The 14,832-nt window shown below is 42.6% G+C and overlaps 1 protein-coding gene across 1 annotated transcript in view; it reads right to left on the reverse strand.

Moving 5' to 3' along the window:
- Window positions 1-214: 214 nt before the first annotated feature.
- Window positions 215-14,832, reverse strand: part of Ankub1 (ankyrin repeat and ubiquitin domain containing 1) — a 29,416-nt gene continuing 14,798 nt past the window's right edge. Inside the window, exons 3-6 of the mRNA XM_021188869.1 lie at window positions 12,937-13,153; window positions 8,806-8,920; window positions 5,220-6,140; window positions 215-344 (exon numbers count right to left, since the gene is read on the reverse strand). Of these exons, the coding sequence (XP_021044528.1) occupies window positions 215-344; window positions 5,220-6,140; window positions 8,806-8,920; window positions 12,937-13,153 (1,383 nt within the window). The remainder of the gene's footprint in view (window positions 345-5,219; window positions 6,141-8,805; window positions 8,921-12,936; window positions 13,154-14,832) is intronic.

Here is a 14,832-nt window from a genome sequence, read left to right on the forward strand (position 1 = left end):
CATGTAAGCCAACCCAATAAGCCCTTTTAATACGTACTCATTCTATAGAGAATGAGAGTTTTGAATAATACAGTGTTCAGGAAAGCTTGCTGTTAAACATTGCTCCTCATCAGGTCAAAGTTGTGCAGCATTAGAACTATTATTGGATGTTGCCATCAAAATTGGAGCTTCTGTTTGGCCATGTCTCTATTCAAACCAGGGCTGCCGTGACTTTTCAAAGCACGGTTTCTGGATAGTTTTCACACTTTGCCGGACCTCCTTTGACAGTCAGGTTAGAAATGCTCCTTTTGGCTAGGACTTTTGCTATTTCTAACTGCTGAAGCCATCGCTTCTCTTTAAAGGCACTACAAAACAAAACAAAACAAAACAAAGCAAAAACAATACAAATTAAATTCATGGAGCCAGTCCTTTCATTAGGTTTTAAAATGTTGTGTCTAACTTCTTGCTTTATCTCAGTGGATATGTTTCTCTGAATCCTCTAAAGTATGTTAACCTATCTATGCTGCCCATACTATTAACTCTTAACCCGGAAACAGTCGCTCATACTTAGTTGTCTTTTCTCCATATGCCACCTGACTTGATCTGGGGACTGCTCTCCTTCTTTCTGAAGCATATTTCCACTCCTCCCTGTTCAGAGCTCACCCTTTGTTCTCCCTTGGTATCTGAACTCTGGCTCGTCTACATTCATGTACATGTTGAAGGTTGTGCACCACCTATATACCAGGAACTGTTTTATTTACTGGAAACACAAAATACATGAACAAAACACAGAAGGTATGCCTTTTTAAAACGACAAACAAAACAGAATAGAGAGCTCTGGCTACCTTTCAAGCACAGAGACTGTTCAGAGTGGGCATTCAGGCTGATGTCTGATTTCCATGTGCTCTAACACAGCCTTCTGAAACAGTCTCCTACATTTGAATAGTCACTCACCTGGACTTTGGATCACATGAAGCTCATTGGAATCTGATGTTTTGTTCAACACTATAGACATTTCCTTTGACCTATGCTAATCCTACACTGTCTTCTACTCCAAGACTCTCTGACCTTTGGTCTCAGTCACTCCCATCCCTGCAAAAGCCATACAAACTCACCAAGATAGATCATATTAGCCCGTGTCTGTGCTAACTGCAGCAATGTGATCCTCGATTCAACTGTAGAAGCTCCACTTTCATTACTCTAAATGTAGAGTTCATCAGTGACTGTTGGTCCACCCAGCACTTTCACATGGTGTGTTAGGAGTCCTGGGCTGGGAGACTAGCCTTCCAGTGGTTGCTTTAACTGACCTGACCCATTATGGACAGTGAGGTTCTTGCTTAGTTTCTACCTGTAATAGCAGCTCGGTGTTAGTGCACACTGAGTTAAGATGTGTGCTGATCACATGTGTGTGCCTTTATGACAAAAGAGCTGCAGTGGTTATGTGGAGATAAATACTTAGAGCCTCTGATTGTCTGGGTTGACTGGCTGGATGATTCAGAAAGACCCCCTGACTTCCTTGACTGTCATAACACATGTAAACTAGACCAACAAGATGACAAGAGATTACAGGGGTATGAGACTATAGGTCTCTCCCTTACTTTCTGAGTCTAGCAGCCCAGAAAGACTAAACAGATCCTGAGAAAGGCACCATGGAAAGTGGGCAGAGACAAATATGTTGAAGTAAAAGAGAAAAATATTGAGAAATGAGAACCAGAACATGGATTTGCCTGAAGTAACTGTCAAGGAAAAACAGCCAGGAGGGCCACCCCTTATGGGACTCTCCTTTCTGCACTAATCCTTTTTATGACACGATTATTTTTTCTAGAAATTTTCTTCTCAACCTTGAATTGATTATTTGACAGTTCTAGTCTTACACAGCTGCAAAAACCCCAGCATAACAGAGAAAACTGACCAGAAGTAGTTACAAAAGCCAACCACAAACATACCCTATTATCTATTCATTCCTAGATACAGAAAAAGAGAAAGAGATGCTGATATCACCGAAGGACTTACACAAAAGCAGTTGTGTATTGGTGGCCAGGCCCTTGCCCCCATTTCCAGCAGACTCCAGCTGCTCAGGTGCAGGCCACACCAGTCAGAACAACAGAGACCCCCTGCTGCGCCAAAGGCCAAGCAAGCTGCCAAAAGTCAAGACTCCAATGTGGTCAGAGATCCCCTTGTGGATCAGAGGTCAAACAGGCTTCTAGAAATCCAGGGCACAAAGATGAGAAACTAAAGAGGAAACAGAAACGTAGGGGGAAAACATCCATCCAACAAAGACAAACCCAGTAATCAGCACCTAGACATATATTCATCCTAAACCCAGATACCTAAGCTCCAGTGTAAGAACACAATCAACAACGGCTCAGACTACTACACCTAACAAAACTCTCAATCACCATAAATAGAGAAAAGAAGATATTTCATGACAAAGTCAGATGTAAATATCTATCCAGAAATCCAGTCCTACAGAAAAGTCCTCGAAGGAAAACTCTAACCCAAGAAGCTTAACCACACCCATGAAACAAAGAAAATAATCTTACAGCAGCAAAACCCAAAGAAGGGAAACACATACCACACCACCACCACTGCCAACAAAAACAAACAAAATAACACTAGGAATTAACTCATTGGTCATTAATATCTCTCATATCAGTGGACTCAGTTTCTCAATAAAAAGACATATGCTGACAGAATTGATACAGAAACAGGATCCATTCTTCTGCTGCATACAAGAAACACACTTCAATACCAAAGATAGACATTACGGGTAAAGGGTTGGATAAAGCTTTTCCAAGAAAGTGGACTTAAGAAACATGCTGGTGTAGCCATTCTAAGAACTAATAAAATGGACTTCAAACAAAAATTAATCAAAAGAGATTGAGAAGGACATTTCATAGTCATGAAGATAGAAAAATCCTTCAAGATGATGTTTCAGTTCCCATATTCTTTGTCCCAAATGAAAGGGCAACCACATTTGTAAAAGAAACATTACTAAAGCTTAAATCACTCATTGATCTTCGCACAATAATAGAGACTTCAATGCCTAGCTCTCAATATATCTTATCAGACCACCTTGGATTAAAGCTGGACTTTAACAACAGAAACAACACTCTCATGGAAACTCTTTACTGAATGACCACTGGGTCAAAGAAGAAAAAAAAAAAAAGAAAAAGAAATTAAAGACTTCCTAGAATTCAATGAAAATGAAGGCATCACATACCCTAGCTTATGGGACACAATGAAAGCAGTGCTAAGAGGAAAATTTATAGCACCAAGTGCCTTTATAAAGAAATTGGTAAGATCTCATACTAAGAGAAGTTAACAGCACATCTGAAAGCTCTAGAACAAAAAGAAGCAAACACACTTAAGAAGAGAAGATAGCGGGGGCTGGTGAGATGGCTCAGCGGGTAAGGGCACTGACTGCTCTTCCAAAGGTCCTGAGTTCAAATCCCAGCAACCACATGGTGGCTCATAACCACCCGTAATAAGATCTGATGCCCCCTTCTGGGGTGTCTGAAGACAGCTACAGTGTCCTTACATATAATAAATAAATAAATCTAAAAAAAAAAAAAAAAAAAAAAAAAAAAAAAAAAAAAAAGAAGAGAAGATAGCAGGAAACAATTAAACTGAGGCCTGAGGGACTCGCAGAGATCTGGGAGCCTATAGGGGTCTGACTTAGCTCCTGGGAATATGTGAGATGACTGAGTAGCTTGGTGTTCTTCTGGGAATCCTAATGCTGGAAGCAGGGCCTGTTCCTGACCGTTTTGCCTGTTTGTGTGACCGTATACCTCCTACTGGTTTGCCTTGCCCAGGCTTAATACGATGGTCTGTGCCTGGTTTTATTGTAGCTTGTTATGCTGTGTTTGGTTGATGTACCTGGAGGCCTGCTCTTCTCTGAGGGGAGGAAGAGGAAGTGAACTGGGAAAGAGATGAGGTGAATGGTGATGGGGGTTGGAGGAAAAGCTAGTGGGAGGGAAGCTGTGGTCAGGATATAATCTTTGAGAGAGGAATAAAAATATTATAAAAATAGCCATATATTTTAATTCAAAACAGCCTCTAAGTTAAAGACAACCCAGATCCCCCCCCCCAATAAAGTGCATAGATATATTAGAATATGGTATATTACATAAAGCTGGGATACATAGAAATAAGAAAAACCAATATACATAAAATACAAATTAGTTTCATAGGTGATATGTTGAGCAAATAGCCAGATAGAGAAATTAAAGAACTGGATACACCTTTAGTAAGACTAAGGGTGTCTCTGGGAGGATTTACTGTTTGTTTAAACCTACTTTACAGAAGAGGGAACAGAATCTACCATGATGATAACTAGATTATCAACATGATATCTTTCCACTGAACTAGTATCTCTTCATTAGAACATAGTTTAGCGATTACAGACATAATATAGAAAGTGAGTAGCCTTTTAATTGGATTCAGTTAAAAAAGAGGCCCGGACCATAGGCATGATCCACAACACTGAGATATGTTCGATTTTTTATTCTTAAAATACATTTTAATTGACATATAAAGTTGGATCTCTTAATTTTGAATTTTACAGCGTAAACTACTCTCACCACTAGGTGGCAGCAACTTAGGAGGGAAAACAAAACAAAACCAGTCTAGAAAGGAAAGCCTTGTTTTAAAGTCTCTCCTGATCCTGAGCGAGGGAAAAGGCCCATCCTACATCTCTGTAACCTAGATAACCAGCTATGCCTCATATGTAAGATAGAACATAAATGATTTAACGGGAAAGTTTCATTTTTCGGTTACAGTAGTTTCTGTTCCAGAAAGCCCCCTTGACACTTGTGTGTCCCCAACTGTGACAGTTTTGATGACACCCTCCCAGATTTCAAGTTTCCTTGTCCTGTTTCCCCTCCTGAGATCTCTCGGGATGAAGACAGACACATGGACTGGGTAATAGCACCAGCTGAGGTTTTCTTTTGATCTAAGTATGAGGTTAAGATCCTTCTGTTGTTTTGTTTTCTGAGATAGAGTCCCAGGCTTGAAACACGCCTCCCCACCACCACGGGACTCTGACTCCCAAGTTACTACAGGCAAGAGAGGCTCGGCTCGGTGAGACACAGTTCTTGGTACTAATTAAGTGCTGACATTTTAAAGCAGTCTGTATTACTCAGTATACCATAGTAGGGCTTCATGAATACTTCTCTGTCCTAGGCCTGCCTCATTTAGGATTTGCCCTTGTATATTTGAAGAGAAAACATTACCATTACCTTGCCACAGCCAAGCAGTAGATGGCATTCTCGCGTGGAGTCCTCTCACTGTGCTCTGAGAACGATGCGAAGAGGGACCTTAGCAAAGCGTCCGCCCGGGGCGGAGGGCAGTAGAAGAGAGGGTGTGCATAATCCACTCTTGAAACGGGAGGGAGGGGGACCTGGGGGAGATAGGGGTTTTTGATGTGCTTTTCTTTTCTAGCCGGGGCAGACATCTTTTTCTGGTTTTCTCGTTGATGACTTCGCACTTCTGAGAAGCTCTTCGCATCTACTACGGGCGGGAATGTGAGGATTGGTTTTCTGGTGTCTCGCTGCGTCACTGGTAAAGAGTCGACAGGTTTCCTGCTTGACTGTCGCTTGCAGGGTGGTAGTTTACTCTGGGCAGTTTGCCGGCTCTTGTCTTCAGCCTTGTCCCAGCTCTTGGAGGTCATCTTGGGCTCGGTGAAACCATCAACCATCACAGTGTCTCCGACTTTAGCCCCAGAGACCCTCCCTCTGCCAAGGCACCTACAACTCTGAGCTCGGAGAATCCACTGCTTTATTTTAATATAAATCCTCATCGGGACTGAAAGTTTTTGAAAAGACACCGTGGAACACATTTTACTCAGTAAATACAACACACAGTCTTTATGCTGGTGTTTTGATGCGATGGCCAGGGGAGACTGTCCTGCCGCGTTCTTGCATTCCAGGCACAGTACACTGCAGTTGACAAAGGCCTTCAGAATTAACAGCTGGCCAGCTTCTGCGGCTGCGTGAATAGGGCAGTTAGAGACATCTCTGTGAAGGGCTTCATGGCACCATGCTCGATAAGGGTGAACCCCAACTGCCTCATGGGGCTGCACCCCCTGCTTCAGAGCCCATTCAGTGAGCTCAGTGTGTCCATGAAAAGCAGCGATGTACAGGGCTACCCTTTTCTGGTACCTGAACGAGTGGAACAAGTTTGGTACAAAGGATTAGCAAGTCGATGAAACGACAAAACCAACGCTCGTTCCTTATGCTAACCGTAAGCAGGGTCTAGATGGTTTGGGATATTGGTGCAGTGGGTAAAGTGCTTCAGGTGAACCTGTAACCCGGAGCCGTAAGGGCAGAGGCAGAATTGCTGGGACTTGCTGCCCACTGGCCTGGCTGGAGGGTCAGAGAGAGACATTGTCTCAGGAGACACTTGACAACTTCCTGGACTTTCCATGCATGAGCACACAGATTCATGCACATTCACCACACAATGTACAACACACACACACACACACACACACACACACCGCCCCCACAATCAGTTACATTTTTTTGAGACAAGGTCTCCTATAGATAGCCCACACTAGTTTTGAACTCACTAAATACCTAAGCCCGGCCTCGGACCCCGATCCTGCCCCTACCTTCTTGAGTGCTGGGATTGTAGGTGGGGGTTTTTGCACCCAGTGTGAGCTAGTTTTTAAAGAGCAGTCTTGTTCCTTCCCATTCCCAATGTCTTCTCAAAGCGTGATAGGTAAGACAAAATTCCTTCATACTTCCCCATGAAGAGGTCTCTCTCGGACTTCCAGCCTCTGCCTACCAACTGCCCGCTTTCCTCACGGGTCACCCAGTTCCTTGAAGCTACCTCGCTCCCAGGTCTTTGCATGTAGTTCTGGATTACCTCCTTCAACACACTGATTTCTTTTCTTTTTCCTTATGTCCTACTGGAATGCAAACCTGTAGTTCTCGGTTCTTATTTACCACTCTCAGATACTCGTCCTACTGTCCCCATGACATGCCATCTGCAGCATGCTCGGTCACAGCCCCTCTCATACTGAATAATAATAGCAATGAAACTTGATGTTATAGCTTGCTTACTGTGGGCCAAGCATGCTTACAACGATTGACTCAGTTAATCCCTAGAAAGCTTCTGTGCTGTAAGCTTACAGAATACAACAACCATCGTTTCTTACTGCTGAATTCTTAGGACTTCACAGTACGGTACATAATAAGTGCTCAATAAAGATGAGCTGATTAGGTAGAGAGGAATAAAAAGCATTTCAGCCTGACCATATACATTTTTGAAATCTCTATTTCCTTACCTGTAAAGCAAAGTGAAGGGTCCCCACCCCAGAGAACTACTGAATTTATAAAGGTGATAGACACAGTAGTTGTTTGATCTTGAGCAATGCACTCAATAACCCAGCTGTATTAAAAGTAATACAACTATTTGTTCGGATTTAGAATATGAAACAGAATTACAACTATCCCTAATCAGAAACTGATGGGAATTTTTGTATATTTCAAGGTTGTAAGAACTCTGCCTCCTGTGTTCACTCTATGAACCTTTGGAGCAAGTCTACCCTTTAGTAAAACGTGGTTAACTTGCCCACAAGAGGGCGCTGCTCTAAAACACCGTATCACAAACAATTCAACCGAGACTTGTGAAGCAGCTGGCTGTTAACGCATAAAATAAATGCCTGGCAGCTTCTCCAAGCCAGCCATGTCCACAGCCCTAGACACACATTACCCTATACAAAAGATAAATAAATAAATAAATAAATAAATAAATAAATAAATAAATAAATAAATAACTTAAATAAAAGCGAACTGTTGATCCATTGAGAGGAGAGCTTTTTATCTGGTTCTTAGCAAATACATTCAAGCAGAGTGAGATTCATGCCAGAGAAACACAGAGAAGGCAGCTTGGTACCTTGTTTGGGGTGTAACTATGGCCACTGTGTGCAAAGGGGCTGGGTGGAGGCAATAACAGGCAGCCAAGCCAGCTCTTAATAAGGCCTCTAAAGGAGAAGCTAGACCCACTGTCATTTCAAAGCTCAAATACAACCAATCATTTAAAATCGAAGAGCAGCTTATGGTTTTGTAACAAATGTCTGATGTTAAACCCCAGCTTTTTTTTTCAATTAAAAAGCAATTACAGTTATAACTCAATGCAAATTCAACAGTTGTATTTGGAGTTACATTGTTTTAACAATTAAATTTAGCTAATAAAATATATGTAGGTTTGGGAAGAAGTGGCTGCTGTTTTCAGTCTATCACTTGGCAGATTTTTTAAAAAAAATACTGTTGCTTAATAAAGTAATTAAATATGTATGGCAAGATATTTATTCTGAAGATAAGAATATTTAAAGTGTTATTTTAGGTATGATATGTGCTAGGTGATGGTGGCGCACGCCTTTGATCCCGGCACCCAGGAGGCAAAGGCAGGCGGATTTCTGAGTTGGAGACCAGCCAGGTCTACAGAGCAAGTTCCAGGACAGCCAGGGCTACACGGTGAAACCCTATGTTGAAAAAAACCAACCAACCAACCAACCAACCAACCAACCAAGTATGATATGCAAACTAAACTTGTCACAGATTTAGTTAGTGTTCCAGAGGAAAATCTGCCTGGATTGCAACCCATTACCAGTCCTAGTGACTCTCTTGTTATCTTGAGTTATCAAGTATCTAAAATAATAGTAATAGTAATAATAATAATAATATCTTATCGAATTGTGTAAGGTGAAATTGGTTTGCACCAGGACTGTGTCTAAACAGAGAATTCAGGTTAATGGTTGAATGGAGGCTTAGAACTAAGTGACTTGAAGCCATCTAACGTCTGCTGTAGCTTGCGTACTTGAGGACCGGTCCTTCTTTTGATAAGTAGTGTTGGACTTTAGGTTTTTGCCCAAGAAGACATCCCATGAGAAATTCCTTCCATCCATCCCAGACATCCAAACGAAGTGTTGTGCCTGTGGATCAAGAAAGACAATTTATGGTCCAGTCTCCCACTGTGGCTCAGCAATACGCTAAACTCTACTGTTACCCCTCTCTAAACAGGGCAAGATGCACAGTAAGATGAAACTTTTCATCAGGAAGCAGGGAAGATATTTCTGTGTTGGCCTTTATTGGGTGGGGAAAACCCGTTAACACTCATGCACGCTGGCTTTTCCCTCTTTTCAGTGAGTACGTTAATGCCCAAATGCCGGGGATTTTCATGAGAAAATATCCCACACTTAGGAGTAGTTTCTCATTCTTCTCATTTTTATGCCCACATCCAAACCTGGACTTCTTGAACTCTTTCCATTAGCAAGTCCTTGTTGCCCAACAAATTATATGCAGTTTGTTGGGAAAGAGGCACGTCAAATAAGTATGAGAACCAGACATTTACATTTATAATTAACCGTAAAGAATCTGTTTATGGGCCAGTGAGGTGGCTCAGAAAGCAAAGGTGTTGTTGCGGAGCATGCCTGCCTGAGTCTGATCCCAGGATCTGTGTGACGGAAGGAAAGAACTGACACCTGCAAGCTATCCTCTGACATGAAAGATTCTGACATTAAGATCGAAAACTTTATCTACTTTGACATAAAGATTTAAATCAAATTTAAGTCTTGGGGTTCAGTGGTTCAAAGCTCTTACTGCCCTTGCTAGGAAACTGAATCTGGTTCCCATCACCCACATGGGGGCTCACAATGATCTGTAAGTCAAGTTCCAAGGGATCTTCTGGCTTCTGTGGACATATACACACCCTGAAATGCACACATAGACATAAATAAAAATAAGATTTTTTTTTTTAAAGACAGGGTTTCTCTTTGTAGCCCTGGCTGTCCTGAAATTTACTCTGTAGACCAGGCTGGCTTGGAACTCAGAGATCCACCTGCCTCTGGCTCCCAAGTGCTGGGATTAAAGGCATGCACTGCCACTGCCACCACTACCTGACAGATAAATTTGTCTTGGATGAATATTTGATGCAGATGTAGATCATCTGCAATATCTTTCAGAGTTGAGTGACATTTTAACTTTACAACTATCACTGCCAAGAGTGTTGCTTCACATAACCACGCAATACAAATGCTGAAGGATGTTTAGGACCTCAATCCCAAGTCAAAATCCATTTAGCAGTGTGGGTGTGCAGGGGCATGTGTATAGAGGCTAGAGATCATTGTTGAGAATCTCTTAATCTACTTTTTACCTTAATTTTTGAGACAAGATCTCTTCTTTGATCAAAACCTTAGCAATTGACCACATAAGCTGGCCAGCAGGCTCCATAGAGTCTTCTGTCTGTGTTCTCTAGATCTGGGGCTCTAGGCATGCATCATTCATTGCACCTGGACTTTATGTGGGAAGTGGGGAATCAAACCTGGGTCCTCCTGTTTGTGTGACAAGCTCTTTGTCATTGAGCCATCTCCTCAGCTCCTCATCTAATTATTTTTTTCCTTTTGGAGGTGGGGACAGTCAATCTCTCCCTGTGTAAGTCTGGCCAGCTTGGACCTTGCCACACAGACGAGAGTGACCTTCTCTTGTCTGTGTCTTGTAAGTGCTAGGATTATGGACATGGTTAGCTGGTAGGACTGTGCTTCGCTGTGTGGTCAGGGAAAGCTTGAAAAGTTTAGTCTTTTGTTTTCAGCCTCTCCTTAGGATTAGTGAATGCTCACAATCCTGTAGAGAGCGTCTGGGAAGCCCAGAGTGCCTCCCATCCCCCTTCTCTGACCACCCATAGCTCTCCATCCCACACACTCCAGACTGCATTCTCCCGACCGTCTCCCTGGGGTCTCATTAGCTCACACCAACTTGGTTTGTTGGATTATAACTGAGGATATGTCCACAGCCCATCTCTTCCACTTTGCTGCAAATGCCAGTGTGCAGCAAGGGTGGTTTATTGAGTAGAGGGTGGAGATGTTCTCCAGTGAGCGGAATTCTGGCCAGGATTTCTCTAGTTAAAGCAAGTGGGCTGGTTGGCTACCTAGGGAATGCTGGTTATGCCGTGGGAATGGCAAGAAGCAGGCCAAAGCCACCTCCCTAACCCCATCCTTCTCTTTGAGCCTTTGCTCCAATGTGCTATGTTCTGTAGGCTCGAGACTTTACATCTGAAATCCTCTCTCCCAAATACCCTCCACTCCCACCACCCACATTCAAAATTAAGGGATTCTTCAACATATCATGGAAATTTTAGAAACTTTATTTTATTATTATTATTTTTTTAATCTTGGAAAAGTGGGTTTGGACCAAGCAATTTCCAAATCCTTCCCAGCTTTAAAATGTCACAATCCAAGAAGTGAGTGAATGAATGCCCTCCAGAAAGCATTCTAGTGTTGTTCTATCTTTTGATCTTTAATGAAAGCATTGGATTATCAGCTGCTTGAGCACAAATGCCAGTGAGCCCTACATTCCAGGTCGTACAAGCCTCCAGCCAGCACTCAGAACTAGAGTGGCACTCTGGGGACAAATCCTACAGCTTCACTTTCTGATCAAAATTAGAGACAAGAGTTGATATCAACAGTTTTAGATCCTCAGCTCCAAACACCACGGAAGTAGATTGCTAAGCAAAGTAAGAGCAGGGAGAAATGTCAGTAAGTGGCGATTTAGCAGTTAAGAGCAAAACTATTTAACTCAAGCATGCCTACAGAGCCCCGTGTGTCTGTTAGAACTCAAAATCCCTTTCAGCAAATGTTATAGCACCCTCACACTCTGAGGTGACCTGATCTTCAGCAGGGACTCATTCACCTTTCAGCAATAATTCAAGATGTGAGTCACTTCCTACCATAGGTAAGACAAATCTAGTACTTTTTGCTGTTGACATTTGGCCACAGAAGATGTAACCTGAACGCATGTTACTGAAAGAGAAGTTATCATCTTTTTGGTTGGGCAAATTCCAGTCAGTTAACCCAGCTTTTCATCCTGCACAGAACTGCTGCTAAAAAGGTTGTTTTTAATATAATTGGCAACATTTTAAAATGCAATTATACAAAGCAAGTTTCAGGACTCGGTATTATAATGCTGCCACCCGCACTAAGAAAGAAGAATGGCTGAACTCCTGTATGTGCTTGAAATGTACTTTAGAAGACAAAGATGATGTTCTTTGAGTTTTTTTCTTCTAGCCTGATGATATTAGCAGCATGTAGCTTTAAGAACTAGCAAAGAAGGGCAGGAGAGTCTGCTCAGCTGTTAAAAGCACTGAGTGCTCTTCCAGAGGTCCTGAGTTCAATTCCCAGCAACCACATGGTGGCTCACAACCATCTGTAATAGGACCTGATGGCCTCTTCTGGTGTGTCTGAAGACAGAGATGTATTTACATAAAATAAATAAATAAATCTTTTTTAAAAAGAAAAATAATTAGCAGAGCAGAGCTGTAGATGGCTTGGCAGCTCAGAGCGTGGGAGGCGCTCATGTAGAGAATCTGGAGATCAGTTTATAGCACTCAGGTCAAGCAGCTCATAACCACTTGTAACCCCAACTCTAGGAGATCTGACTCCTTCTTCTGGCCTCCAAAGGTGTGTATGTGTGTATATGTACATATATACACACATATATGTTCACATATACATATGCATATACACACAAATAAAAATTCTAAAATTATATAGAAGAATAAGCAGAATTGTGAAACCATTATTTCTTATTCTACAGACCCAGAGGAAAAAACAAAATATTGATAATTTATACCCTCAGGGTGCCTCCTGAGGTTTCAGTTTGCAGCAGCTCCAAATTGTGTGATGTAATTTGTGATTTTAAATCTTGATAGCAACCAGGGTTTCCTATAGGAGGGGACAGAGTGCTTAGGGGGCCAGGGAGAGTTATCACTGTACATCTTTTTATACTTCTGACAGTTAAGTCACATAATGTATTGGCTATTTTAGGGTAAATAAATAAGCCTAACAATCTACATATAAAAACCTAGGTTTCCATTTCCTCTGGAAAAGCTGCCAAACCTGGCATAAAAGACCCCTGGTCCTGGGTGGCAGCTGACATGAAATGTGATGGGCAGTACCGATATCAGTCTGGTAATCCTTGAGGGTGTTGCAGTCATACATCTCCAGTCCGGTTGGTGTCCGGAGACAGTAGACACTCACGGGGAAGCCGCATCTCAGAGTTACCAGCATTCTCAGGTCAGACACCTTTTTATCCAGGACAGAAATGTCCTCCATCATCGGCATCACCTCCTGGGTCACAGCATTGAACACATAGAGAGTGGGCTTGTCTTCTTTCTGCAGGAGAGAACAGGGGACGCTCACTGTCTGCGGGTTGTTAGGGACGCAGGACTCTGAGCATTTCTCCTTCCCAGGATGTGTGTGCAAAGTGGGGAAAAACAAAGCCACTTTTCTTCTGTGGCTTGGTTTCACTCCCTGTCCTGAGGACATAACTTGGTCTCTGCTTTGAGCCAAGGGATGAAGACTCAGGGCTCTGGCATTTATTCTACAGATCTAGATCCAGAAGTGGAGTGCTGCCAGTTTGTATCATGTGCTTCCAGAGGAAATGGTACAGAGAGCACTCCTCCACTCTTCTGTGCTTCATGTGGAGAGACTGTGGGCTTTTCACCTTTGGCCAATTAAAAAGTCCCCTTTCTGGGGTTTTCTCTGGAAGTTGGATCCAAGTAAGAACATGAGGAACAGTTTCCTGTGTCTGTTCTTCCTTGTCTGCGTGGTTTGCTTCTTATCGAACACACTGGACAGTTATATTTGCTATTGCTATAACACAGAATACCAAATACCAATACTGTAAAACAGAAATACCTAATATAGCTTTTTTTTAAGTTTCATTTATTTCCTTTATTTTAGAGTCCAGATAGGAAAGCAAGTAGAATGGAGACATCAGATGTAAAAAAATGTTAAACTGAGGGAATGTTAATCCTCTCAGCAACAGTTGAACCAAACAAGCCCAAGGAGGGGGCAGGGAAATAGGAGTACCTTTTCAGCAGTCTGGAGAAGTGAAACTGGCTATACTTCCCCTTCAGTGGTGGCAGGACTATTAACATTTGTCTTCAGCGGCCTGCCGTTGACTGAGCACATGCAAGGGCATGGCACTGCCCCAGAATGTCTCCACCACAGAGGCTTTTGTAGAAGTGACTACCTGGGTTCCAAGTCCTTCATGCATCTTCAGCCAACCCAGCCACTTATCACATCTTGCCTGTAGTTATAGGACTTGAGATGTTGGGAGGTAGAGGCAGTAGGATCAGGAGTTCAACACCAGCCTCATCTACATAGAAAGTTTTCTACATAACTGCCTCAAGAGATAAAAGCCAACCCAAAGCTAAATTCTTCTTAGGTTCTCCTGGAGCCTGTTCCTGCTTACAGTATGTTAAGTCCATTCCTCGTCCCATATACCACTGTCATAATATCATATGCACAGCTCAGAAATTCTTAGAGGAATGATGTTACTGATGAAATATGAGTGTCCAGTGTTTTGATTGAGAGTGCATTTCTTTGACTCAAACCAGTTGAACAGGTTCAGGGTTTCTTCTGTTACACGGGAAGCCAGCCTAGCAGGCTGTGCCCCGTGGGCCAAGTGTTCTGAGCATAGGTTGTAATAATCTCACTCAGTAGGAATACTCATGTTTCCCCTTGGCTCCCCCAGGTGAGTATCTGACAAATTTATCCCATAAATCCTTACAGTCAGGCGGAAGTTACTGTACAATGTAATTAAAAGACAGCGGAGAGGGACTGTCTTTTAACGGTACAGTGTTTTAGAGCACTTGCTGCTTTTCCAGAGGACCCAAGTTCCTTTCCCAGCACACATATCAATGCATCAGGCAGCTCACAAATACTGTGAATCCAGTTTGGGTTCGCTGATGTTTTTTTCTAGTCCCTGCGGACCCCACACATATGTGGGGTAGTGGTGGTGGTGGTGGTGGTGGTGGTGGTGGTGGTGGAGGTGGTAGTGGTGGTGG

This window comes from Mus pahari (genome assembly GCF_900095145.1).
Source record: "Mus pahari chromosome 4 unlocalized genomic scaffold, PAHARI_EIJ_v1.1 4_unlocalized, whole genome shotgun sequence".
Classification (NCBI taxonomy): Eukaryota; Metazoa; Chordata; class Mammalia; order Rodentia; family Muridae; genus Mus; species Mus pahari.